Source organism: Condylura cristata, unplaced genomic scaffold (assembly GCF_000260355.1).
Source record: "Condylura cristata isolate star-nosed mole 26May11 unplaced genomic scaffold, ConCri1.0 scaffold00013, whole genome shotgun sequence".
Lineage (NCBI taxonomy): Eukaryota > Metazoa > Chordata > Mammalia > Eulipotyphla > Talpidae > Condylura > Condylura cristata.
In genome coordinates, this window is record NW_004567114.1 from 8,991,382 (window position 1) to 9,018,513 (window position 27,132).

The 27,132-nt window shown below is 48.2% G+C and overlaps 1 protein-coding gene across 1 annotated transcript in view; it reads left to right on the top strand.

The window, feature by feature from the left end:
- Positions 1-27,132, top strand: part of TTC7B (tetratricopeptide repeat domain 7B) — a 187,699-nt gene that overhangs the window by 65,526 nt on the left and 95,041 nt on the right. Inside the window, exons 6-8 of the mRNA XM_012724635.1 lie at positions 4,247-4,419; positions 10,053-10,116; positions 14,234-14,371. Of these exons, the coding sequence (XP_012580089.1) occupies positions 4,247-4,419; positions 10,053-10,116; positions 14,234-14,371 (375 nt within the window). The remainder of the gene's footprint in view (positions 1-4,246; positions 4,420-10,052; positions 10,117-14,233; positions 14,372-27,132) is intronic.

The following is a 27,132-nucleotide window of genomic DNA, read 5'->3' on the forward strand; positions in this document are numbered from 1 at the left end:
GGACAGAGTGGGGAGCAGAACAGGCAGATCAACGAAGTACACTGCTGAGGGGAGCAGCGGGCAGATTAGGAGAGGTCTGCTGCACCCTGTGGGTCACTTCCAGGGCTGGGGATCGAACTCGGATTGAAATGGCTGCGGCTAGCTTGCAGTGAGTGCTGCGTCCTAACCCTTTGCACCACCAAAGGGGGCCAATTTGTAGAATTTTTTAAAGGGGAAAAAAAGCCCATCAATATCATTGCCAGACATCTTTTCTCTCAGATTGAATTGCTCCTGACATTTCATAAAACTTCTCAACTGGTCGGTACACACAGCTTCTTCCAAGCTTTGGGAGCACAATAAAAGTGACTGATTATATTGGCAAGTGTTTTTATAATTGTTTTTAAAAGTACATTTAAAAAGCCAGTCTTTGAAAATTGCTTAAATACGGAGCATTTGTTCCCATTGTTGACTCTCAAAAACATTTATATTTCATTAGGGAAATGAATGTTTTTCCACCATTAAAAGGTGTGAGTGCATTGAACACACCGTGGGAATCAGCTGCGGCTTACTTCAGTGTTATTTCTGAGTTCGAGATACCTTTTATTATTGTCTAAGGTTTATGATTTTAAAATCAACGTATTTTATCCTTTAAACATCCGGTGAAGCAGGGTTCTGAATAGAGCTAGCTTAGGAAGACAGGGAGGTTTCTTCTGTTTTGTTCCTTTTACTGAGAAGCCCAGTGGAGAGGCTTCTAAAGAGAGTCCAGCTTTCTTTATGAATCTTCAGTTGATCGCTGGTCAGTGTTAACAGGAGGGGAGCTGCTTCCTGGGGTGCAGTACATACCTTTGTTCTCGGTTGGTGATCCTCAAGTGACCCAAGTGAAAATGTTTCCAATTCCTCTTGTGCTTAACTAAAGGGAAGTGCCAGCATCATCTGAGACACTGAACAAGCAGGGCGTCAATGAGCCTGGCCTCAGAAATACCAACTGAGTGCGTGTGGGCGCAGCCTGAGTTCTGCGTTTTCTAGTTTGTGCAGGCTTGTCCAGCCTAGCGACCAGGCACCAAGAGGCCGTGTTGCCAGATTCCGTTTATATGAAGTGTTCAAAATGGGAAATCTATACAGAACGCAGTAATAAAACCTCCAGGCCTTATTACTGGTGTCTGGCTGGCACTGGATGTCACCAGCTAAGGCCGTTCTCAAGGCAGTTTTTCCACTAACCTGAGTAACAATGTGATTTTCAGATTGGCTGGTGATTGCAAATTTGTGATATTTTTACAAGGTGGAAAAGTTGCTTTGTAAACATCTGTCTGGTGTGAGACCACAGCAGAGGATTTAAAAGTACATTGACAGCAAACCCCACTCCCAGCTCCTAAATCCTTTGGCGTTAAGTATGTCAGGGAATTGAAAGCAGATTTTCAGACAAAAGCTCGTGTATGAATGTTCATCGCTGCACCATTTACCAGAGCAAAGACATGGAAACCATCCAAACAGCTTATCAACTACTGACTGGAGACCCCAAATGTGGTAGCTTCTTACCATGGAAGATCAGTCAGCCATAAGCAGAATCGGAGCGCAGAGACACTTCCGGATGGATGAGCCTCAGAGACACGATGCTGACAGGAAGCGACCAGGCACCAAGAGGCCGTGTTGCCAGATTCCGTTTATATGAAGTGTTCAAAATGGGAAATCTATACAGAACGCAGGTTATGTCTGGAAAGAGGGGACACGGAGAGTCGCTGTGTAAAGGGTGTACAGTTTCTGCTAGGGTCATGAAAATGTTGTGAAATGTGGTGGAGGGGATAGTTGCGTGACTTTGTGAATGTGTTACGGCCATTGGACTGCACACTTTAATACAGTTACTGTGGGGAATTTTATATTATGTGACTTATACCACCATCCTAAATAATATGAATAAAAAGGGAGTTCAATGACCAAGTTTGTTCGTCAGAGTTCTTTCAGGCCTACTTCCCTCCTTTCTTTCCTTTAATTCTGAATTTGTTTGATAGTTACCAATAATTTTTAGGCATTTAATCTGCAAGTTAGAAAAGCCCGAGTATAAAAAGTTAAAGCTATGATATAGATAACTCTGGTCATTTCTCATCCTTAACCTCCTTTTCTGAACTTCATTTGAGCTTCCAGTGAACACAGCCAAAGACCCAACCTAACTGGTTGTGCACTGATGAGGTGAGATTTAAAAATCTGCCCCCACATCAAAATCTCATTTAAAAACTGGAAGATTGTGTTTGATGTTCGGGGGAGGGGGGAACAAACAAACCGGAAGATTAATATTTGGGGGGAATGAGATCCAGGGTGAGCTGTGCAGTCATGGACAAGTAAACTGTTTATTGAGGGCAGGCATTTTTACACCTGTAGAATCCTTTGACAGGTATAGCCAGAAAGTGAAGTTTCTTGTTCATTTTTTCCCCCTTTAACAGTTTTTCCCTCTGCTGTAGTGAGTACAGGTTATTTTTGCCAGTCGAGGCTTCCAGCAGAAGTCATTAGCTTATATGACTGCAATGAGATCAAAATGAAGCTATAATGGAAGGTTTAGGAAAACAGTTCAGGAACTGTTTAGGTCCTGAAAATTGTGTTCTTATGAGATCTTTACAGATGGCTCAGTTGGGGATGATAAGAGTGCATTTAATTTCACATTTTTATAGACATTTAAAGCCAGTGGGTCTTGCTTGGGAATAATTGAGAAAATTTGCCTTTACCCAGTGGTTATCAGAAACCACTAAGCTAGTGATTTGGTTGCATTTAAGTTCCCTTGTGGTGTCTTAAAAGATTTCACATGGATAAAAGCTGAGCAGAGTTCTCTCCTGGAATATAATTTCTTAAAAAAAACTTAATTCTCAGGGAAAATCAGCCATGTTTCTCCGTGTCTTTCAAACACTGCAAAAACCTTGTGGGAAAATTGGTGAAAGTTTTATTTTGCCTCCTCGAGCTGATCGTGAGGTAGCCTAGACCCTGACATGCAGAGCTGCCATTATCAGAGGATTTTTTCCCTTATCTGTCACTTGAAAGATTGTGAGGTGAATGAAATGATGCGTATCAGTCAACAAAATACCTCTTGCCAGAGACCCACACGGACGGGACGTCCCGCCACCGTGTGTCTGCGATTCCAGGCAGTGGGTTGACAGAGAGCCTGAAAGTGTAGCAGGTGCATCTGACTCAGAGGCCAAGGTCAGGTGTTCTGGGTTTGTGCAGTGAGGAGAGGGGAGACCTACTTATCTTTAAGGAAAAGGTCTTCCTGTTCAGTGACCTTTGCCCCTGCTCTGCCTTCTCGATTCTTTCTTCTTACACTGCCATTTTGTGGCTGTTGTTACTGTTGTCATCTTGCTTATTGCTAAACTGGATCCGTTTTATGAAAAACAGCGTGTCTGTGTGTGTGAACATTCTGATTATTCACAAAACGTCTTTTTTTCCCACTGCCATCCCTTCTACACCTTTGACCTTTTCTCTCTCTCTCCTTTATAATTTAGAAACCTCCCTTTATTCATTTATGAATGTCCTATCCTGCCATATCAATGCATCTGCTGCAATTTAGGGCTTTATTCATATACAGAAAACATTCGGTATATGTGTTTATCTTTCTGACTTGTTTTAGTACACATGATTCCCTCAAGCTCCTTTCATTTGGCCAGAAACGGCAGCATTTCAGCTTTCCTTCCAGATGGATTGTGACCACTGTATGGATGGACCACCTCTTGCCCTGACCCTCAATCAGTGGGTGGGCCTTTTATGTTGTTTCCATGTTGTTGCTAGAAGGCCATGGAGAACAGGTATACTAGGGTGCTGTCATCTAGGACTGACCTTGTACTCTTGAGGAAGAAAGACATTCTAAAAATCTCCACTGGACGTCATCTTAACATCAGTGGAGATTCATTTAGGCCTAACACCTCTAGGCTGAGTACTGGCTCTTTGCCAAGACCAGGTCTTAATCGGGCATTGTTCTGGAGGTGATAAAATTATCTGCAGTTCACCTGTTTTTCTTAAAAACTGAGGTAAACATTTCAGGTATCAAACATGTTCGTGTTCCAGAGGGTAATAAAGGCAGGGTGGTGTTGAAGGGATGGCTGGTTTGTTCACTGTTTGCATACTTTATTACATCATATTTTCTTTTTTGTCACTGATGCCATTTTCATCGTGGAATTAAAAAATGTTTAATTCTGAGTCTTGGAGTAGTGCCTGGTGCAACGTGATGACTGAAAAATATTTGCTGAGTGAAAAAGCTTCACGGCCCTGCTCTGCTCCTGTGTGTCCCCAGACCATAGCCAGGCAGCTGGCTGAGATCCTGCTGCGGGGGATGTGTGAGCAGAGCTACTGGAACCCGCTGGAGCAGCCGCCCTGCCAGTCGCCCCTGGACGACCCTCTCCGGAAAGGCACCGACACCAGAACCTACACCCTCACTCGGAGAGCCCGCGTCTACTCGGGAGAGAAGTATGGAGTGGTGTCTGTATTTGGAGCTGAGGGGACAGGCGGGAAGCTACAGGGAGATTCCAGGATGTGTAGAATTCAAGGGCAGGTTTCCCCCGCTAAATTTACCACTTTAATCGGAGATGGCTCAGTACTTCGCCTGACTTCAGCAGGTAGCTGTGCACTGGCCGGGATGTACCCGGCAGAAAATGCTGTTTCAGCCACCACTGTGGGTCTCTGGGATTCGAACTCCATTTATTAGCAGTTCTGCAGCCATCCGCCCAACTCTGCCCAAGTCAGCCTGAACTTTGTGCTTTAGCCGTTCATTGATACGTTTGTGTATCAACTTGTTTTGTGCTAAATGAACTCTGAGAAAGATAATGAAACCATTGACACATGATTGGAAGGTGATGTCACGTTAGAACTTAATTTTTTAAGTTTTAAATTTGGGCCTTGATCACCTCTGAGGAGAACGGGCCCCTGCCGTCCTCCCCAGGTCGGGATTGGGGCTCTGGGAGCGAGGGAGACCCAAGAAGAGCCGGGGCTGGGAAAAATCGCCGATTCCTTCCTGCCCCCTCCGCTCAGTGCCTTTACTACCATCTTTGCTTGGCCCTACCCGGACAAGCCAAGGAAGGTGCCGTTTTAGAATCTCGCTTGAGGAAGGGAGAACCTATTTGAAGAGACATAGAAAAAACATTTTGTTATCAAATTGGGAAAATGATGGAGCGTCGGCAGGCTGCTGCGTGTAAGGACCAGGGAAAGCGTGTGGGAGCAGGGTGCGACTTCTCACCCTGTCACTCTGGAAAATGATCATGGCCTCTCACAGGGGACAGTGTTAATCCTCTTAAGATGACCTGGCATTTCTCTCACCTCCTCCTCTTATTGTTCGGTTTGCATGTCTTTGTATGGATCCAGACAAAGGAGCACTTTATTTTTCACCTAGGTTGGTTTTAACGTAATTGTCATCCCCCGGGTCCGAGGGGGGATGACAACCATTCACAGCCTGGGTTTACTCTTTAGTCCTGATCTAGGTACATAGCACATTTGTTCTAGCAACGTCCATACTCTCACTTAAAAAATGCTGATCCCTTCCTTACAAGCAAAGATTGGGGTTCAGTTTTAAGGTGATGATGGTCTTGAACTAGACCTCAGATTTTTTTTCCTGGTGAGATGCTTCTTAATAGCAAAGGTACCATTAACTGAGGAATTCAGTGTTTGCTCTTTCCTCCTGTCAGTTGGGACCCTTGGCTGGGGAGTTACGCCAGTGTGATCTCCTCCTCCTGGGAGGCAGAAAAACTCTCAGAACTGGCCACTTCCCTTTGCTTCTGGAGACACTTAGATATGGTCATGCTCCTGATATCAGCTTCCCCATCTGAACAGGAGAGTTATGGAGGCAAAATGTGGGCCTGGAAAATGCAGCGAATAACTAAAGGGAACATGCTGCTACCAGCACTGATCACCGAGTCATGACTTCTGTTTCACACAGATAAGCACAGTCAGTTGGGTTTCTTCTTTTAATTGTTTTATTCAGATGTCATTCACGTACTATATGTTATATATGTATAACTCACTCATTTCAAGTGTCCAGTTCAGTGATATAACATAGTCACATTGTTGTTCTTCCATTACCACAGTCAACTTTACAATATTATCCCAAAAATAAATCAGGCACCTGAATCCTTTGCATTTTTTTATGGATTTTACAATCAATCTGTCCAATTCTGATAAAAAAAAAAAAAGAGAGAGAGAGAGAAAGCAACTGTGATTTGATTAGGAATTGCATTGAATCTATAAACTATACTGAGACTCATAGACTCACACATTAAGTCTTTTTCATGAGCATTTTCATATTCGTGAAGTGACTTTCCATTTATTCCTTTGAACCTGTTTTACTTTCCGACAACAAATTCTGATCATCAGAGTATAAGGTGTACATTGTTTTTGTTAAACCCACTCCTGGGTTTTCTTGTGGGTGTTCCCCATTTTGATGCCCTCATAAATAGTTTTGTAATTTTGTTTTTGGATTGTTCGTTGCATACAGAGAATTACAGCTGATTTACTACCTTGATCTTTTGTGCTTGCTGAGTCTTGCTGAACTCCTTCATTAGTTCTAATAGTTTTTTTTAGATGCCTCAAGGTTTTCTATACTAGGTATTATCGTCTGCAAATAGAGTTGTATTTCTTCCCTTCCACCTGCATGCCTTTTCAAAATGTGATTGCCCCAGCTGGAATTGTCAGAACAACGTTGAATAGAAATGTCAAGGTTGCATGTCCTTGTCATATCCTTCTTACCAGGAAAGCAGCTGGTCTTTTACATTATGCTTGATGCTCACCGTGGATTTTCATAAATGCCCTTTACTGGGTTGAGGAAGGTCCCTTCTGTTAGCGGTTTGTTGACCTTTTTTTTTTTTTTTTTAATCAGAAAGGGTGTTGAACTTGTCAAATGCCTTTTCTGTCTTGTTGAAATGATCATATACATTTTCTCCTTTATCCCACTGATGCATGATATATTGCATTAATTAATTTTCAGATGTTAAGCCAACCTTGCATTCCTGGATAAATACCACTAAGTCATAGTGTGTGCTCCTTTTCATTATTTCTGGGTTTGATTTGATACTATTTTATTAAAGATTTTTGCATCTATATTTGGGGGAAAAAACTGTCTCTAGTTTCTTATGATGTCTTTGTCTAGTTTTGCTGTCAGTAATTCTGGCCTCGTAAAAAGAGTTTGTGGCTACTCCTTCCTCTTCTGTTTTTTGAATGAGTTGTTGGAATATTGGTATTCCTGTGAAGCTTTTCTTTGCAGGAAAGGTTTAGATTATTAATTTAATCTCTTTACTATTATAGGTCTATTCATATTTCCTATTTCTTCTTGAGTTCTTTTGCTGGTTTGTGTCCTTTTGAAAATCTGGCCACTTCACTGAGGATATCCAACATGCTGGCATGTAGCTGTTCATAGTATTCCTTTATAATTTTTTTATTCACCTCTCATTTATTTCTCATTGTAGCAAGAAGAGACTTTTCGCACTCGCTTCAGCCATTGTTGGCTTTGATTCTTGAGCTGTTATCTGGTGGGATGTGGCTCAAAGGCCATATTTCTGCAGGGATCCCTAGTATCATGGCCAGGCATAGTCCCATTATAAGGGTGTCATGGACCTTGGCGTTGACCTGCCATTGCTTCCAGATCACCTTCCTTATGTGCTCTAGGTGTTCCATGCCCCTTGTACCTAAACAGAGTCTGCATTGACTCGGATGGTGCTGGTGACCTTGACATGTCCAAATTGTCATTTTTTGGTGTAATAGCTAAAGGGGACAAAAGAAGTAAAATGCATCTGGGTCAACTTGGATTAATTTCTCTTGTATGATTGTTTCTACCACCTACAGTAAGCTTGTTAGCTATCCAGGGACATTTTTAAAAAAGGACTATTATCTGGGAGACTTGGTAAAATTGTGATTGCAATTTATAAATGAGAATTCTTGCCCTGTTCCTTATTCTTCTGTAGCATCAGATGATGAGTTGGTAAATTCATGCAAAATAAGAAAATGAGCAATTTGCCTAAAGGTCAGTCAGTGAGTTAGTAACATGACTAGGATTGGAACACGCCTGCCCATTCGTAGTCCTGCGTCACTGCCAGTGCCGCCTCTCCCACCAGCCCTCCATTCCACCACACATGTGTACTCACTGCCCACTGATATCATTTCTCCTTGTCAGCCAGCTTCCTCTGGGTCTAGGTCTCTACTTTGCAGACACCTGACAGATACTTCCCCAGAACCCTAAGAGGAGTATATCAAAAAAAGATGGGCCCCAAATTCCAACCATCCATCCCGAGGTTCACACTTCCCAGAATAGGGAGGAAATAAGGAGTGGCCTAGAGAACCCATAATGATTGGGAGGGGCATGCCAGTGTGGTGTTTTCAGCCTGGTGCCTAAACTACTCCTTCTCCCAATTCTGCCTCACTTCTTCCTGCCAGCCCTGAAGGCTTTACAGAGCTCCTGAATCCCCATCTTGCCTGCCTTGAAAGAAGGGTAGAGGAAGTAGGATTAGAGTCAGTTAATGTGCTACTTGTTAGCAGCTCTAGTAAAAATAACACAACCTAGCATTCAAGCAGGCTGGATGGCTCAAATGGAATTTGGGGATTATCCATGGACAGAATTGGCTGGAGTTAGGTCACAATTAGCATGGGCTTTTTCTCTCTCTCTTTTCAATTAGTCTGGACAATGTGGAACTGGTTGGCCCAGAGAAAATGGCTCCTGCTTTGTTAGTGTTAAGCCCTCAATTGTAACATTGCTGTGTTACTTGTGAGATCTCCATTGCTTGAAAGCAGAAGCCAGGATTTCAGGAAATGATGACTGGATGGAGACACATGTGCACAAGCACATACAGTACTCACACATACACACACACACCCTTAATCCAAAACCTGCAGGCTCTGTCTCTGACTTTGAGTGGTAAGAAGTATTCCAACTCCTACCAGTGTCTTCAAGCTTCCTCTTTAAGCACATCCCTACACATCCTGAACTTACTCCTTATTCTCAGGCTAGCCTATGCAAAGGCCTGGGGACCACCCCACAAGAGAATCCCTAATGAGAGGGTGCCCGAGCTGTACAAAGAGTACAAGGCTCCACTGCTCCTGTCTGTCTTGCTCTTCATGGCCTTTGATGCCAAACAACTGCTGCAGCACTTCAAAGAGATCAAGTATTTAGAAAACATTTTTTTGCTAGGTGGGGGAGGGGGATGCTTTGTGAGGGGAATGATCCTGTCTCCTAAAGTAAAGGATTATAATGTTACCTTTGGGAAGATATAGATTTAGTCTTTATTTAGTCATTTCCAAAACATCTAGGAGCTTTTTAATCAAGTTCATTTTTATTGCACTCTTCTTCCATTCCATGAAAATAGTTGAATTGGCTCAATTGATGATAACCCTCACAAGTCCATTCAAAGGATTCTGGAGTTTTAGATCAAGGGGGAGATGCCATGAATCTTTACAATGCTCAAAATACAAAAAACAAGGATACAGAGACTGGGAAGTTGGGGTTATGTTTAAGTTGTATTGTTCTCTAAGCAATGCTGAGCTTAAAACTTCTTTTAATCCACAATTTTAGGGTTCAGCCAAATTCCAAAACCAGAGCAGTAAGAAAACTCTTACATGCTACCCCATAATAAAATGTGTGTTTAAGTAAGATAGCATTAATTCTTAGAGTATTTGAGAAATTATTCAAACTCAAGCATTGCCGCTGGTCTCCTATTTCATTTTAGTGACAATATAAGATATGCCAGTTAGCCAGCCTCAGAGGTTAAGGGGAAGATAGTGGAATGTTAGCAGTTCACCCCTTTCCTGGGTATTATTTGCTTGTGTTGTTTAGATCAAGTCAGTGATTTCTGCTTCTATAATTGTCAAATGTTATTTGGGCTTTTAAGTTGGTTTTTGTCATTTTATTCTTACCCTGCTATTAAAAATGCTTAGTTAAAAAGAATACATTGCACAAGTTATGTATGATAGGTATACAGAAATTAACTTGTGTATCTAAGTTACATGGGATTTTTCTTAGGTTCTATATAAAATCTAGACTTTTTAGCATTCAGATCTGCTCATAGTTTATGCATTTTATGTTATCTTGCAATTGCCGTATTTCAAAGTTGTTTTTCTTTGTACAGCATATTTTGTCCACAAGAAAATACTGAAGAAGCCCTGTTGTTATTGCTGATTAGTGAATCGATGGTAAGTTGAATGTGTGTCAATATTTTCCTTTTCCCTGCCCCTCTAATCCCTTTTTTGATATGGTCACTCAGTCCATATAGTGATTTTTTTTCCTTGGGAAAAGAATACTTTCTGCAGCCTCCCTCGTGGCACATCACCATCACAGCCTGAGTTCAATCCCCAGCCAGGGAGCTGACCCACATGGCACAGCAGGCCTCTCCTGTCCCACCCACTGCTCCCTTCAGCAGGGTATTTCAGTAGATACACCTGTTCTGCTCCCCACTCTGTCTCTGGTGAATCTTCTCACCTCCTGTATCTCTGGCCTCCATGCCAGTTATTCTACACAAAAATAAATAAACATTAATAAAAAAGATTACTTTCTGTGGAGGATCCTTGGGTGGGGGAAAAAACAATAGGAGCTTAAAAAGAGGGACCCTTCTTCATTCTTGAACAGGCTAGAAGTGTCCCTAGTCATCCTGGAACATGGGAGCTTTTGTTCCCTTAGCAGTTAGCAGCTATCTGAGTTCATTCATTCATCTACCAAGTGTTGCTTATAATACATGTGTGTATGTGGGTAAACTATAGCAATAATGTCCCCCAAGGAACCTTAGAAGGGGAAAGAAGCCCCAAAGGGTAATATTTTCTGAGCCTTCATATCTACCTCAGTGGGAAAGAGAATTTTGTGGTCATCCATTTGTCCATGGGAACTTCTGCATGGGCTGCAGGAGCTGAGCGGCTGGCTGGCCCTCTGCAGAGCCCGGCCCAGCAGGGCAGGGCTCCAGCCCCCCACCCCCAACCCTACTACCCACCTCTGCTGTGGCAAGGCAGTTTTTGCCAGGCCATCAGATTTCTTAAATGTTTTCTTAGTATTTGGCCAGGTATCAAGTTTCAGGTCTAGAATTTGATGGCACATCAGTTATTAGGTTTCTACTCTGCAATTGGCTGGGCATGGTGTCCCAGGCCCGAATCGTTCCAGAGACACTCATTGTGGTAGCTAACACCTCGGCCAGGAAAGGGTGTGTGCTGTGTGCCTGAACAGGGTGGGAAGTCTCCAGGACTTGAGGACCCAGACGTCTCAGGCCAGACACTTTGTTTTGCAGATGAGGAACCAGAAGCTTGGAGCAGGCACTGTGGCCAGCAAGGGTCCTTGGCTGGCTCCAGCAGGCCCTGCTGTCTGCCCCTCCCAGAACCGCCACTCAGCCAGCAGGGAGGGAAAGGAGGAGAAAGCTGGGTTGGGGGTGCAGGGTAACTAAGCAAGATTAGGTGTTCCCTTCTTCCCATGGTTTGTTTGGAGGCTTGAAGTGTTCTCAGGTGAACAAGGCTTAGAAATGGCCAGCACAGAACCTCCTGACGCAGGGCCTCATAGGGAGAGTAACTTTCTGCCTTAATTTAAAACTTCAGTTTTCTTGTTCTGTGAAATGGCCCAGAGGTGTTTACAAGAGCAAGACTGCTTGAGTTACCTCGTCTTTTAATTTGGAAGCGCTTTGACGTCATTGGCCTCACTTCCTCTGAAGGAATCAGTTGCCCCTTGGCTCATTTTTCCTTGCCTGTCAGCTGGCAGCTTAGGACGGTGTCGCTTACATTCTCTGCTCTGCCTTGGCACAGGCGGGAGGGCGCATTTGTGAGCAGGATGGCACTTGGTAGATTGAGCAAAGCGCTTCAGGGCGGACTCCCCGCCCGTCACTGATCTGCCTGGGGCCAGTTCACGGCGGCCTCCTGGCGGGCGGGCGGCCTCTCCCTCCACTGGGCTGGACTCCTCACACGGCGCGGAAACGGTTTGTTTCCGGTGGGCACAGTTGGGTGGTTCCAGTGTAAAAGTGACCACTCCTGGCAGATTTCCTGAACATCTCTGAAAATACTGCGTTCGGGTGTCAAATCAGGGGCCCCCACTTGGGAGAATTTGGAACACACGGCACCTATCTAAAATGCTCACCCTCATGTGGGTGCCTTGAGATTATCTCCGCCTCTCCTGCCCTGCCACTGGAGTGATGGACATAACAGAACTCAAGTCAGAGCCGTTAACTCTGCGGTGTCTCATTTCCCGAAGCTTTCTGCAGAGAACGGTGACGTCCTCAGGAACTGTAACGGATGAGGCTTCCAACCAGAGTGACTGTCATTCAGCCTGTAACTACGTAGGGAGGAATCTAAACTCAGTCGCCTTTGCTCCCTCCTTTTCCCATGTCCCTTGGCTCCTTGATTTTTCAGTTTTTAGAAAGAGAATGAATGTGATCAATTTCACAACCAAAATGAGAGTTGCTGGTTTTTTTTTTTTTTTTTTTTTTTTGGTGTTGAGAAAAATTGTATTCTTTGTAGGTTCTGACTCTAGCTTCTAAACATAATTCTTTCATAGTTTCGCCACCTCAAGAAATTATTTGAAATTATCCTGCTTCATCAGCGGCAAGACAAGTCGGTTTTCCCCAAGAGGAAGTGGTATTTGCACTGAGACAGTATTCTGGGCTACTTATCTCTCGAGTTCCTGTATTGTACCTTTTCAAATTCATACAACATTGATAAAATGTCTCCAAAAGAAAGCAAGCCTTTGGTGTAACTTGAAAATCTCACATTGTTCCTTCGCCCCCACACCCCAACATCAGTTTCGTTCTTTTCAGGCACTGATCTTTGGGTGGAAGGAACATTTATAATATATCAGTAAAACAGACCACTTCCAGCAGACCCTGTTTATCTGGGAGCCTCTTCCCTTGGCTCCAAAGGCCTTCCTAACAAGAAAACTTAGAGGGCCCTCCCTGGTGGTGCAGTGGGTTGGGACGCAGCACAGCAAGGTGGCCGCCATCGCTTCAGTGTGAGTTCGATCCCCGCCCCGAGGTGGCCCACATGGCGCGGCAGACCTCTCCCGGCCCGCCTGCTGCTCCCCTCAGCAGTGTATTCTGTAGCTCTACCTGTTCTGCTTCCCACTCTGTCTCTGGTGAATATTCTCACTGCCCCTGCACCCCGGTTCTGTATGCACAAATAAATACATAAACCTTTAAAAAAAATAAATTAAAACTTAGAATGAGATCTTGAAAAGCAGGCTTATTTCCATACACGATGACTCACTTTGCAGGAGGTGGCCTGTCTTACATATTCGTATTTGTCTTTGACATTTAAGAGCAGGGATTTTAAGCGAGTACTGATGGGTGGTGGCTCGGCACACGTGCTTGGGCTCACATAGAAAGAAGCGTTTGTCTCTGTGGGAGAAGGTGTGTGTGCGGCCTTCTGGAAGAGCAGGCGGAAGGTGACCCTCCTAGCCTGGAAGGGGCCCCACAGGCGCACTGCGCCCACAGACTGGAGGGACCGGGCAGGGCCCCTCTGTGCTCTCAGGGACGGAGACATCGGGGCCAAAACAGGTTGAAGCCTACTTGATTGATTCTGAACTTCTGATTGGGGGAAAAAAGGAAAATAAACACGGGTTGGAGTCTCTAATACATGTAAGATGCCTGGAGAAATCTAAATTTCCAAAGTAATGGAAACAAGTTGATGTAAAGAGCATTTGATTTCTAGATAGATGGGATTACTGAGTTTGAGCGTCTCTGCCCGGTTCTCTGCTAAGTAGGGAGGTGTGAAATTGGCAAGGCGCTCCCTGAAGTCCTCGTGGTAATATCTTTTAAAACAAAAACCTGTTTGCTTCTTACTTTCTCTTATACATCTGTGTTGTGCTTCCTGAAAGAAGCTCAGATTAGTCTTTGTGGTCTGTTCCCAGGAAGATGTCATATAGGACTTGAATGCCGCTTTGTGAGAGCGGAAGAGTGTGCTCCGTCTCTGTAGGTCTGAGGGAACTTGGCAACCCCCCGGACGGCCACGTGGGGCCAGGAATTGTCTCTGGCTCCTCAATGTCAGCAGAAGCAGGACCTACAGCGAGGCCAGCAGGGCCCGGCTTGGCGGAGGGCCCTGCTGCCCCAGAGCCTGCTGCGTCTCCATGAGGCCTTCTGCGGGCCGAGCCCGGGGCCGGGTCTGGGGCCCGGGTGATGCTCTGTCCTGGGACTGTGGTGCGCTGGGGATTTGGGGAACCAACAAAGGTGACAAGCGTTCCACCTGCCCTTGTCTGCAACCCTCAGCAGGCAGGTGGGGGCCAGAGGCCTCAAAGGGACAGCTGTGTGCGTGGACTTGCCCACCGGCCACTTCTCTCTCATGCTGTTTTCAGGCCAACCGGGATGCTGTGCTGAGCAGGATACCGGAGCACAAGAGCGACCGCCTCATCAGCTTGCAGAGCGCATCGGTCGTCTACGACTTGCTGACCATCGCTCTGGGGAGAAGAGGCCAGTACGAGATGCTGTCGGAGGTACCGCTCTGGGGTCTGGCTGGCTTCCAGGCGGCCCCGTGGTGCTGGGAGCCCAGGGAGGCGCGTGGGGCTGGTTCCGGCCCGCCCCAGGCACCGGCGGCCTAGTGACCCTGGGCCCACCCCTTAGCTTTGGTTTCGTCCTGTTAACTGGGAGCGGGCTGGGGCCTGGGAGGTGGAACTCAGTGCCGGCGCCTTCCCAGGCGAGGCCCGAGCCCACCGGCCATGAGCCCGTGTGGAGAAGCAGGTGTCCTCTCAAGCAGCTGCTCTAGCGGTGTGATTTCCACCGTTACCAGAACTCTCCTATCTGGGGCGATCATTTCCCTGTAAAACAGGTTTTTTCCATGTGAGGTGTTGTCAAATCTTGACCTCCGGGTGTGCAAGTGCAGGCAGCGTGTGGGGTGGAGGCGTAGCTGGAGTCCCGTGCTCAGCAGAAGCCCAGGAGAGCTGGGCGAGGGCTGGGAGGCGCCTCCGTCTCTCCCTGGCTTCTAAGAAACATGCAGGGTGGGAACTTGACTGTGCTGTTTCAGAAGAAGCGGCTGGTCTGGGCTGGGGATACGCAGTGTTGGTTTGCTGCCTGGAACACCAAACCCTACCATGGTACCCCTGGAGAAGCAAAAAAATCCCTTTCCTTTAGTTAATGAAGGAAAGAGAAAGAAAGAAAAGAATACAAAGAGAGAGAGAAAGGCTCATTTTGTTAAAATGAACTTTTCCATGTTATTTATCTTTCTCTTTCTAAATTTATCCACATTGCAACAGCCTCTGGGCATGAGGACAGGGAATGAAATACAGTAACAGCTTGGCTGAAGCCAGATAAGCCGACTCCCCCCCGTCCTGCCAGTGCAGCGCCACGTTGGGCGGGAGCCTGGGGAACAGATGAGCCTGCCCGGCTTGCCTCTTTTTTTAGCCTTTGGTTTGGTGACTGTGGGGCAGTGGTTACTCAGTCTTCCAGCAAAGCCCCTCATGGCGCAGCCAGATGAAAGTGCGTGTCCAGATGTTCCTGCCCCGGGAGCTGGCCCAGGCCTGATTGCGCCAGGGTCTGACCACCGTGCGCCCTCGGGCTTCCCGGGACCCTCTCCCTGCAGCCAGCTCGGTTCCCGTCTGAGGCACCCCTGCAGGGGGCAGTGCCACCACCCGGCTCCCGGCAGAGCCCTTTGAGGTGAACTTTCCCCTCTAGGCCAACCACTGAACATGTCTCTGCACCCAGGCGGAGTGGGGCCCGCCTGTCCCCTTCCATCTTGTCTTGCGGCCATGAAGCTCGTCCCATCTTGAAATTTGCCTACGTCCGAAACAGGTGTGAGGAGATGCTGGAGGTGGCCGGCCTGGCTGGCAGGCTGGATGGCCTTGCCCGCAGGCTGCTGTCGTGCCGTGAATGACTCGAGGGGTGGCTGTCACCTCGCAGCATTCCTCCGCATGCTGGCAGCTCCCTGGCTTGTGCTCCTCTGGGCGCAGAGGTCTTGTTTTCACCCAGATGACGTTCCTCTCGGTGCCACACGTGGCTTCCGTCTTGTGGTCATGACTTGACGCCCGAGTCACTGGTTGCCGGAAGCTTTGCAGTTCAAAATCGCCCCGCTCTAGTCACAGAGACTGTCTCGAAGGTGCCCCAGGAGAAGGGAGGGAGAAAGGGAACGTGATCACCCTGCGTCCCTCAGAGCCTTTCGGATCCTGTGCCTTATCTGTTGAAAATACAAATCGACTGAAAAAAAACATAAAATAGAAGCATTCGTTTCTTCAGCATACGTGCACACACACGCAATCACACACAGAATAACCCTGGGTGCGGACATCTGGGTGCACCCTCTGCCCAGATGCCCCTGTCCAGAAGGAGGCCCCGAGCAGCAGCGGTTGGTGTAACAGGCGGGCTGCTCGCGGGGCAACATCCAGGGTTAAAGCTCGGACATGTTGGCTCCAGCCTTTCTTGCTTTTCCGGCTCAGCTCTGCAATTGGTACTTCCCCAACAATGGCCATGTTGCCTGAGACCTTTACGCCAAAACTGGAGGCGTCGTAGGGAAAGTGGGGAAGCACCCAGGTTCTGGAGGCAGCCTGGCCTAGCTTGGGACGGCTGTTAGGGGAGACGGAGGCTGGGGGGGCCCCCTCGGCTCGGGGCCCTCTCCTCCCTGGTCTCAGGCCTCATCTTACTTATGGCGTCCAATGTCCCTCACTCGCTGGGAATTTTTCCTTCTCATTTCCTTTTTCTTCCATTTTCTCATGGCGTTAGGTTGAAAGAGTAACTGGAGTTTTTCTTACTGAGGTAAGAAAATTCGTGTGACAGCATCGTCACCATTTTAAAGAGTTCAGTGGCATTTAGTGTATTCATCCTGTTGTGCAGCTAAGACCTTATCTAATTTCAGAACATTTTCCTCACCCTAAAAGGAAATTTCATCCCCATCAAGAAGTTTTTCCCCATTCCTGCCCTTTACTGCCCAGCTACTAATCATCTTACTGACTGGGGACCAGTCTATTTGGGGGTTCACATTAATGGGCTCATCCAGTATGTGACTTTCTATGTTTGGCCTCTTCCACTTAGCGTAATTGATTCCAAAATCATCCACATTGGCACGTGTAGCAGCACCTCTCTTTTTTATGGCTAAGTAATATTCCATCGCTAGACATACCACAGCCTGGTTATCCATTCATCCGTTGATAGCTGATAGGCATTTGACTATGCTGAATAGTGTTCTTCCGATATTACTTCTTTAGCCACTGCAAGTGTGAGCAGTTATCATTCTCCAAGGTGATTGCTCCCCGAAGGATCTTTCTAAAACACAGGAAAGTGTGTGCTACCGTTCCGTTCAGAACCATTTGTCCTTCTTCTCCGTCCTTTTTCTTCTCTCTCTTTTTATTTTGCTTTGTTTCCTTCTTGCTCTCATAATGAAATGGACTTCACTGTTTATCTTTCTGCCACATGTAACAGCCCCTGAGACTCCTTGGAGAATCAGTACCTACAGATAAGGGAAGAAATGAAAAGTCACTTAGAACCCCACTGTCCTGAGAGAGCTGACAACCCGCTGAGTGTTAGAGACCATCTTTGCACGCCTGTCTTTATGAATATGCATGCACATTTATGGACGTTTCAGGGACTGGGCTGGCATTGTAGACATTTCATTGTTTATTCCTTTCTCTTCCACCGGCCCTCCAGTCCCTGCCTTTTCAAACTCCAGACCCAGGTGAGCCACCTGATGTGTCCCAGACTAAGGCCCTCTTCAAATTCGGACCCAGAACTTGTTTGATCCTGGCAAGTCACTAACCACCCGTGTCTCAGCTTTTCTGTCTATTAAATGTGCATGTCAGGTCATCGTGAGCGTCATGTGTGTTAATCCATGTAAACTTGGAGACAGGCACCAGGGAAGCGAAGAAGTATGCAAAAAAGGTCTTTGGACTTTGAGGGACTTCTAGTCTGCTGAGGGAGATCAGCACCAAGACGTGCAGAGGTGAGAGGTCAGAGAAGCCAGGGGTGGCAGGCGTGTTAGTTGCCAGGTGAGGCACTAGGCCAGTTGTAGCAACAGTTACTAATAACTGGTACACAGATTCACCCTGAAGGCCTTGCAGGAATAAAAAGCGTATGAGGAAAGGGACCCCTTTGTCTTCAGGAGGTGGCCATGGAAGGGGCCAGGCTCCAGCTGACTCTCGTGGAGGAGTCAGCTGGAGGACCAGGCAGCCAGGAAAGTGGGGCCAGCTTGTCGGAGATGGAGCGGGCTTTGCTTGTGGCCCTCGCTGACCTGACCTGACCTCGCTGCCCTCGGCTGTTATGGGAGCAGGTCCTCTTTGCTCGGCCCCCTCCCAGACTCCCTTCGGACCTCTCCTGCGTGGAAGAGAGCCCCCGCCCGGTTGAACCTTCTCACGCCATCCTGGCACTTTCCCTCTCTCATCCCCAGCCAACACTAGCGCTTCTGCATCAGGACACTGTCTCCTCCAGGCCTGGCTGAGGCCCCAAACACTTGCTCCACAAGAGAAGGTGCAGGGCCTCTGCCCAGGTCCCTGGGCATCTTCTCGCCTCGGTCCTGGACACCGTGGTGCGTGCCCTGCTGCACTGGGGCGCCGCCTTTTAAGGACTGTGTTTACAGAGGACAGAACCACGTTCACAAGAAACGGTCCTCTCTCTCCTCATCTCTCTTCAGTTGTTTTTAGTCAAGATAAGAGGCTGCTCTCCCATCTCAAGATCGACTGCCCCGCCTCCACCCCCGTGACCCGTTTCCAAGGTGCTGCTGGGCCAGACACAGGGCTACGAGCCTGGTTCGAAGGCAGCACAGACCTGAGCCCATCACACCCTCACCTGACAGGTCTAAACACAAGCGCGGCACCTGCCCCCTCTCCGGGGCCGCAGCCCAGGTGTTTTAAAGACTAACTGTGAGCCCTGCCGAAAGGCTTGTGTAGGAAGGGAAGCTCCTTTCCCCCCTTCAATTTAAACAGCAGCACTAGTTGGCATGACAACTTGGGCTATTAAAAGGAAAGCAACAAGCACTGACTGCTTCCTCTGTTTTTTAGAATGAACCCAAGCTGCCAAGGAGGTTTGTTTCTCGAATTTGACTATTAATGGCTCCATTTTGACAGAATGTTGTGGGGTCATTTTTGAAGAGAGTGTGTGTCCTCTCTCCACAGACATGGCAGCTTTAAGATGGATATCGTGTTTTTATTTTTATTTATTTAGTTTTTAACATCAAACTACTTTATTAACATTGCTTTTTTTGTTAAGATTTATTTATTCATATGGAACTGGGGTACAGGCCAGAGATATGGAGGGTGAGAGGATTCACCAGACACAGAGTGGGGGGCAGAACAGGCAGACAGACGAAGTACACTGCGGAGGGGAGCAGTGGGCGGGTCAGGAGAGGTCTGCCGCGCCATGTGGGTCACCTCCGGGGGCAAGGATCAAACTCATACGGAAGCGGCTTTAGCTTCTTAGTGCTGTGCTTTAACCCACTGTGCCACCAGGGAGGGCCCTAACATTGCTTTAAAAAAAAAAAAAAGATTTACTTATTTATTCATGCAGAACTGGGGTACAGGCCAGACGTGGGGGTTCACCAGAGGATTCACCAGAGACAGAGTGGGGAGCAGAACAGGCTGACTGACGAAGTACATTGCTGAGGGGAGCAGCGGGTGAGTCAGGAGAGGTCTGCCGCGCCACATGGGTCAGCTCCAGGGCTGGGGCCTGATCTCGCACTGAAGCAGCTGCGGCTGACTTGCAGTGCTGCGTCCTAACCCGTTGCGCCAGCAAGGAGGGCCCATGTCTTTGTTTTTATCATCAAACTCTTATCTGTTTATGGTGAATCTCAACAGCACTGTAGTCCTGTGGGTAGAATGGGCTGGCTAGTGACTGTCCACAAAGCCATTTTACAGATTCCCAGCCCAGATGCCTGTGATGGGGAGCAGCGTGAAAAATTCTCGGGTACCCAAGTCATTTGACTTGTGAGCTCACAGACCTTCCATTCGTGGGTTCGCATTAGGGTTTGGTTTCTCCGGCAGCCCCTCTGTGGAAACCTAGCCTTGACCATTGTTTGGGTCCCCCAAGGGCATCTGCGTGGCCTGACAGCAGGACCTTGGGCTAGTGAGAACACAGTGCTAAGGCCCGCTCTTGGCAGGCAGGCAGTAAGAACTGGCTGGCAAAGCCAGGGCTTCAGAGTCGACCCACATTCTCATCCTGCTCCCCTTTCTTTGGTGTTTGAGGTAAAGCTGTCCCTGGATGTGCAGTGAACGCGTTTTCCCCAGGGAGGCCCAAAGAGTATGTGGGAAAAGTAGGGCCCAGCGTGGGGCCCCGCGCTGTTGTAGGCCTCGACTCTGGGCCGGCTCTGGGGGTCAGCCCAGTAGCACCTGCTGTGTCATCTTTGCATGACAGGTGGGCCCTAAAAAAGCTCTTGTGTGGCCCTTGATTGGTACCTATATTCCCACCTCTGTGGAGGCATTTTCTGAATTAAACGCCATTGCTCCCTCGGTGAGGCTCTCAGTGAAAAAATTTAACGCAGGGGAAAAAATGTAATGATGCCACTTTACCCTTTTAAAGTGTGTAATTCAGTGGCATTTATGACATCAGCAATTTCATGTACTCATTACAGACATTTCCAAACTCCTTCCCTCAGTTAGAAGCCCTGTACACTTTAAGCACCGACTCCATTCTTTCCAACTCTCGTAACATCGTAACTCCAAACCTCCTTTCTCTGTCTGTGAATTAGCCTCTTATTTTCAGTTTCTGGCATATTGTATTTAGCCTCATGTTTCCAAGGTTCCATCACGCTGTAATAATGTATCTGATGGCATATCTTAGAACTGGTTTTTCGTGGCTGAGTAATATCCTATGGTGTGTAGCTCACGTTTTGTTTATTTACGCATCTATTGATGGACGTGTGGATTGTCTCCACCTTTTGGCTAATGTGAATAACACTGCAGTGAGCATTGATGTAGACAATCCACATTGCTGTTGTCAGTTCTTTGGGGCATATATCTGAGTGTGAGACAGCTGGGTTATTTGGTTCTTTTACATTTGTCGCCTTGTAACTTTCCTCTATCTCTTTGGAACAGTCAGTTCAGTCCTCAGAGTTCAGTCCTCCCTCAGTTCAATCCTCCCTCAGTTCAGTCCTCCCCCAGTAATATCCCATCAAAAATTTGAAGACAGTTGTTATGTCTTCTTTTCCTTGGTCTGGGGATTTGGCAGTTTTTTCTGTAAAGGGCCAGATACTAAATATCTTAGGTTTTGTGGGCCTAGCATCAAAAATCAAGGTTATTGTGTAGGTATAACAAGAGAGGAAACAAGTCTCCTCAATATTTTTATTAATGACGTTCAAAATACAAGTAGAGCTTTTTCTAATACAGGCCCATTAATGAGAAGGATGGGATTGTTTTAGAGGTGACATTCTACTTAAAGTGTGTTCAAAGTTAGTGTTTTCTCTCATCAAATGAACGAATGCCTCATCACTTTGTTACCCCTACAAAACATTTCTTAGCTTTTGGGCTCTGACACAAGCAGCGGGTAGACTTGGGTTAGATCCAGTGCTCTGCCCTCTTTGGCAGATCCCATCTTCAGTCCTTCCATGTGAGACGCTGCCCCAGGGCCTTTGCATCACACTGCTCCTCCCAATGCCGTGACACTTCTTCAGGGGACTCTGCAAGGGTGGACCCTGTGCTCACCCTTCTCCATTCCTTCCCCTCAGCTCCCATTGGCGCCTGTCCTGTGTTGCCACACCCTCTGTTCCCTGCTTCCCTCCCACAGAGCCGCAGCCAGGGGCCCAAGGGCTCAAGCCCAGTGCTCCAAGCAGGGGACAGAGTGGAAATAAGAATCAAACGGTGAGAGGCAGCCAGGGAGGGAGGAGACAGGGGCATAGAATGCCAAATTCAATGAATTCATTTTACAAGAATAACAAAAAACAGCTATATTAGCTGAACAGCATATGGGGGAGTATCGGAACAGGACCCTGGAGACCCTTTACTTGCTGTGTAAACTTGGTGAAGTTGAGTAGAGAACACGTCTAAGGAAGGCATCCCGCGTTCAAATACTATAATAAAGTCGGAAACCTTTGAAATGGCCGCTCTCCGCTTCTTCCTCTGTGGCCAGAGGCAGTGATAGCCTTTAATTTAAGCTTTGCCAGAGCAATCAAACTTCTAGAAGCCTTTGCTGGGAGCAGTATGACTGTTACAAAGCAAAAAGAGAAATGGGAGGCAGCGTCGATGTGGAATTTGCTCTATTTTATTTCCAACTTGAGAGAGAAAGCTTGCGAAAGACCTGACGGGTGTCGGCCATGTTTTCTCACAGCCGGAAGTCCCCTGAACTGGTCTTTAGAAGCTGTTGATAGACCCAAGCTCCTTAGAGCACAGCTCTCACACCCCACTTTGATTTCCACTTTGGTTTTCAGTTAAGTTAGAAATGAGGGCCCTGAACTGAGCATCGTGAGACCTGGGTTCTAATTTCAGGTCTGCCACTTGGTCCCCTGTGCGGGTCCTGTCTGCCCTTGTGGGTCTCAGCCTCACATCCGTAGCGTCACAGTGGGACTGGATGGTCTCGAAGGTCTCAACACGCTCTCTGCCGATGCCTTCGTGGGCCTAAGGTAATGGTCCAAAATGTCGAATTACTTAGGCTGTCATCGCCAAAAGCAAAGAAACAAAATGTCTGTAGACCATGTTAGATTTTTTTCAAACATGTCACAGAACTGCCAGGAATTACGCATATTAACTGACTCATTAGGTATAGATGATGTTGAGCAGGAACTCTTCCCACACAATTGAGGACCTGCGAGCTGAGCGCTGTAGGCTATGGCCAACCTGCCCACAAAGCAGTCAGTGATGATGACAGCTCGCTCTGTTATTTGTTCTGTTTTCATAGTGATACGTTTTCAACTTAAGCCCCAGGCTAAATTTGAGGAGCCTCTGATTATTTTATTCCTCCTCCCCTCCCCCTTGGGTGTTTGGGTGCTGAATCTCACTCTGGAACTCCTAAAATAGACTTTGGCTCCTCCTGGCTTGTGGTCTTGTGCAGCTGTTGCTGCCCTGCTCCCAGTTCGTGTAATTGGGCTGTGCGTGCTAGGAAGGCCATTGCTAAATCCCTCTTTGATGCCAGAAGAGCTTCTCATCCCTGGAACCCCCTCAGAGATGGCTGAATTATGAAAAGCCACAATAAGAGACTGGAAAGGAGAAGCCCTCGCTAGCAGAAGGAAATGGCATTTTTGCAAGTGACATTTGACTACCACACCTCAAATGACTAGGATGCCATTTGGAGTGTGATTCCTGTGCTCCTGAATGTTCCTGGTACTGAATGAGTGTTGTCTGGGATTCAGAGAAGTGACCGTGCATGACCACAGCGTGCCGGCACGGCTTTCCGGGCAGAGGTCACACCCCCGCCGATCATCTTTTCTCAGAAGGGAGGTGCTTTGGCGATGACACCTGCTGACTTCTGTGGCTCGGGTCTGCAGATCTGATGGGCCCGTGACCCTCTCCCCAGGCCCATGCTGCCCTCCTCCACTGGACACGAGAGGTGAAAAGGGGCCAAATCTGTTTCCCACTTCCCATCCACTGCCTCGCCACCCTTGTTCCCAGGGCTCCTCATTCGTCCCTTCCTTCCCCCCTTCAGATTGCACCCACAGATTCTGCTACTTGGTTGCTCGGTAAAGTGACATCAGCAGCTACTTGTTTACAGCCTTCCCGCTGTCAGACACTCTCATAAGCCTTTACATGGAAGGACCCCAAGGCCCCATGCCTGGTGAGTAAGGATTGAAGTTGGCGAGTCTCTTCTCCAAGCCGTGTCTTCCCCTCGAAACTGCTCTCCTCTCTGCCTCAGTTCTCGTTTCCCAGCCACATCTTGCTGAGCCCAGAGGCAGGAAGCAGCCACTTATGTGCCCCCCGAGCTGCATAGAACCTCCATTTATCTCCTTAAATGTCCATTTTATCAGTTCCTCTTTTATTTTGCTGGAACGATTATTAAAACATAAAAACTTTTTTAACGTAGGATACATCCTATTCGCCATCTCCCACGCCATTAAAACTGGAAGTCTTTACTCTGTCACATGCAAATAGGATTAGGTGCTTATATTAGGTGATCACACCGAATTGAGGTACACAGATACCTCTGGCGATGCCCCAAGTTCCTCCTTTTTCTTAAGCGCGTTTGGTGGGAGAGGGGGTCTTTTGTGATTGAGGCGTACGGGCCTGGTTACTTCTGTCTACACGCAATGTCTACGGGAGCAGAGGGTGGGCACAGGGTGCAGCCAGGTGTCCGGCTCGGTGTCGGGGCTCAGGTGCGGTGGCTGCACCTACATGCCAAGACCCCACAGAAAGGCAGAGTTCAGTCACCCCTGAATTGGGGTGAAGGGCTGCTTTGCTACTTCTGTTACAATGCATTTTCTAACTCTGTGACACCCCTGTGACTTATTATGGGGTGTGGGTTGTTTGTGTTATGAGAGAGAGGCGCAAACCCGAGGGGACGGGAATGGCCTGTCTGTCTTTGACAGGCTGAGCGCCATGGAGATGGGCCAGGGTGTAGCCTGGCTGACTGCTGTGGCCTGAGGGACACCAAGGTCTGAGAAGTTTCTTGAAAATTCTGCAAGCTGGAAGGCCTCCCTCCTTACCTACCTCAGGGCTCCCAGAGAGGCCACAAGAGCAGGGACCCCATTGGTAGGGAACATTTTTTCTGCATCTTGGAACTAGGTCAAAGAATGTCACACTTTTAGGGGCCTTTGACGGACACTGTGCTCTGTGCCACCGGAGCGGGCCTGACAAGTTCAGCGAGTGGTTGGTGTGTAATGAGGTCTCTGGGGGCCGGATGTGTGCTCGTTTATTGCTCAGACTCTGGGACCGGACTGCCTGGGCTCTGTCTTGGGTCTCCTGCCCACTGGCTGGGCCTCAAGTTTCACGTCACGTGTCTATGCTCCTGGTGTCTTGCCTGTAAGTGGAGGACAGCATGGTGGCTTCTGCCCTTTGTTGGGGCCTTGCTGTGAGCCAAGGAGGCAATTCTTGCAAAACAATGGGGAGAGCTCCCAGCTGTCCAGTGTCACGGACACGCTGTTTTCCCCCGTCCAGTGGGGTTGTGCTAACACCATGCCATATACTGGGCGGCTTATAAACGGCTCAAGTTTATTTCTCACAGTTGTGGGGCTGGAAATCCAAGATCGCTGGATCAGACAGATTTGGTGTGTGGAGAAGACAGCTTCTGGGTGGCCCATGCCGGCCCCTGGCCATGTGCTCACACAGGGGGTGCTGAGCCTCTTGGAGAACGGCACTGATCTCACTCACGAGGGCTGCACCCCTAAGACCTAGCTACCTCCTAATCCCATCACATGGTGGGGGGGGGGGTTAGTCTTTCAACCTATGAATTTCAGGGTGGCACAACATTCAGACCATATCCCTTGTTGAAGAAATAAACATAATTCTAGTACAATATCCAAAAGCTGTGTATATGATTTTTAAGGCTTTTGTTCCAGAGAAATTCCCTGGGATGAAGAAACATTTTATAAAGTCCATGGTTGTGTCTGATGTAACATACCTTTGCGTTTCCACACGTGGCATCAGATCAAGCGCAGGTTCTCAGGCAGTTAGAACAGTTCCTTGTCAGGAGCTGGAGGGAGAGGTTGCTAAGAGGGACGCAAAGCATCGGAGTGTCCCTCAGGCCCTGGCTGTAGTGAGAGGCCAGGCCTGTCACTCTGGGGGACATGAAAGAGACTGAGGCACACGCCTGACTTCACAGGGCCCACAGACGCTGGCGAAGGCGGGGAGCAGGCATTAAGGCCAGCCGCTACCAGTTTGAGCACCCACCCTTCACTGCACAGCACCTCCGCCAGCCCACTGTTACCGTGCCCACACCTGGCCATGGGAGACAGCGCCCACGCCCCTTCCTGCCCCGAAGCCCCAGATGCGAAGCTCATATGTGACTGGAAGCTTGGCCACGTGACACCTATGGCTTCCCTCCTCCTTTCACCCTTACGCTTTGCTACTGGGAAGCAGGGGTGCTCCCCGATGCCCCAACCCTGCAACAAGAAGGCCAGAGAGGTTTGAGGGATAGGCAGCTAAAAGGACAGGTGTTCGTCTCCCCCTCCCCTGGGGACCCCTTTCTGCCGCAGGAGCTCTAGTGCCCAGAGGCCGGGTCCCTGGAGCACCCGGGGCACGGGCCAGCCAGCCAGGCGCAGGTCGGCTCTGCTCCCGCGGACGGCGGACAGTGCTGGCCTTCGGCACCAAGGACGCACGGATGCAGCTTATTTATAGCACCCAGCTTCCTGATTCAGAGCAGACTTTCAGCTGCGAGCTCCTTTTGTTTATCGAGAAAACAGTTGATATTTATCATTCCTCTTAGCAAAAAGAGGAAGAAAAGCATTTAAACATGTAAGTGTTTCTGTGTGTATATTTTAGTACTTAGTGTTTATATGGCAGTGAATGAGTTGAGTGGGGCTGTTAGAAGAAACCCCGTTTTTGATCACCACACACCCACTCCCCTCTGGCCACTGTGACGTCACTCTTGCCTCCCTCCTCACCCCTCAGCCCGCTTCGAACATCAGTTTTGTTCTCTCCATAGCACCTGTCCTCCCCCACTTCTTCCCAGCCGTACCACCCCACACCTGGATCAGATCTTCCCCCACACCCCATCTTGCATTCAGCTCTTCTCAGCGAGCTGCTTCCTTCCCTCCCCACTCGCCCCCCCCCCCATCACCCAGGCTCTTAAAGGCACAGTGTGGCTTCTCATTGCTTGTCTGACAGCAGAGCAGTCAAGAGGGTTCTGGGGCAGATCCCGGCTCTGGCGCCCAGTGTGTGGGTCAGTGACAGGCATACCCGGGTTAACGACAACTCAGAGTCGCCTAACGACGTCCAGGTTTCTCTTGCCCACCCAGCAGAGGTCCAGTGAGAGGCTCTTACGTCTGGGCTCTGAGCTTTCTCTCCTCTGTTCAAGTGACTTCATCCTCATGCTCCTCCCTTCCTGGCACCCCATCTCCCGATCTCCCCCTGTCCTAGGCAAAAGCGAGGCCCAGGGCTGAAGCCTTCCCCTTTTCTGGAGGAGCTTCTCCCAGGGCCTGACCACCCAGCCACTTGTGCCCACGCCGGTCCAGGATCGCGTTCCACACCCACCCCAAGTTCTCAGCTAAGCCAGTGTGGTCAAATGAAGATCCAAGTTTAGCAGCTTGTACCATCCCTCGGCATAGAGTAGGAGCTTATTAACTGCTTGATACGCTCCTCGGTGTGTTTGTTAGGGCAGGTCTTCACAGTGAACCAGCTTCCATGATATTCACTGTGACTGTAAATACCATGTCAAATTCTGGAATTCTCTCCTCTCCCACCACCTTACTACTTTATCTTTGGCC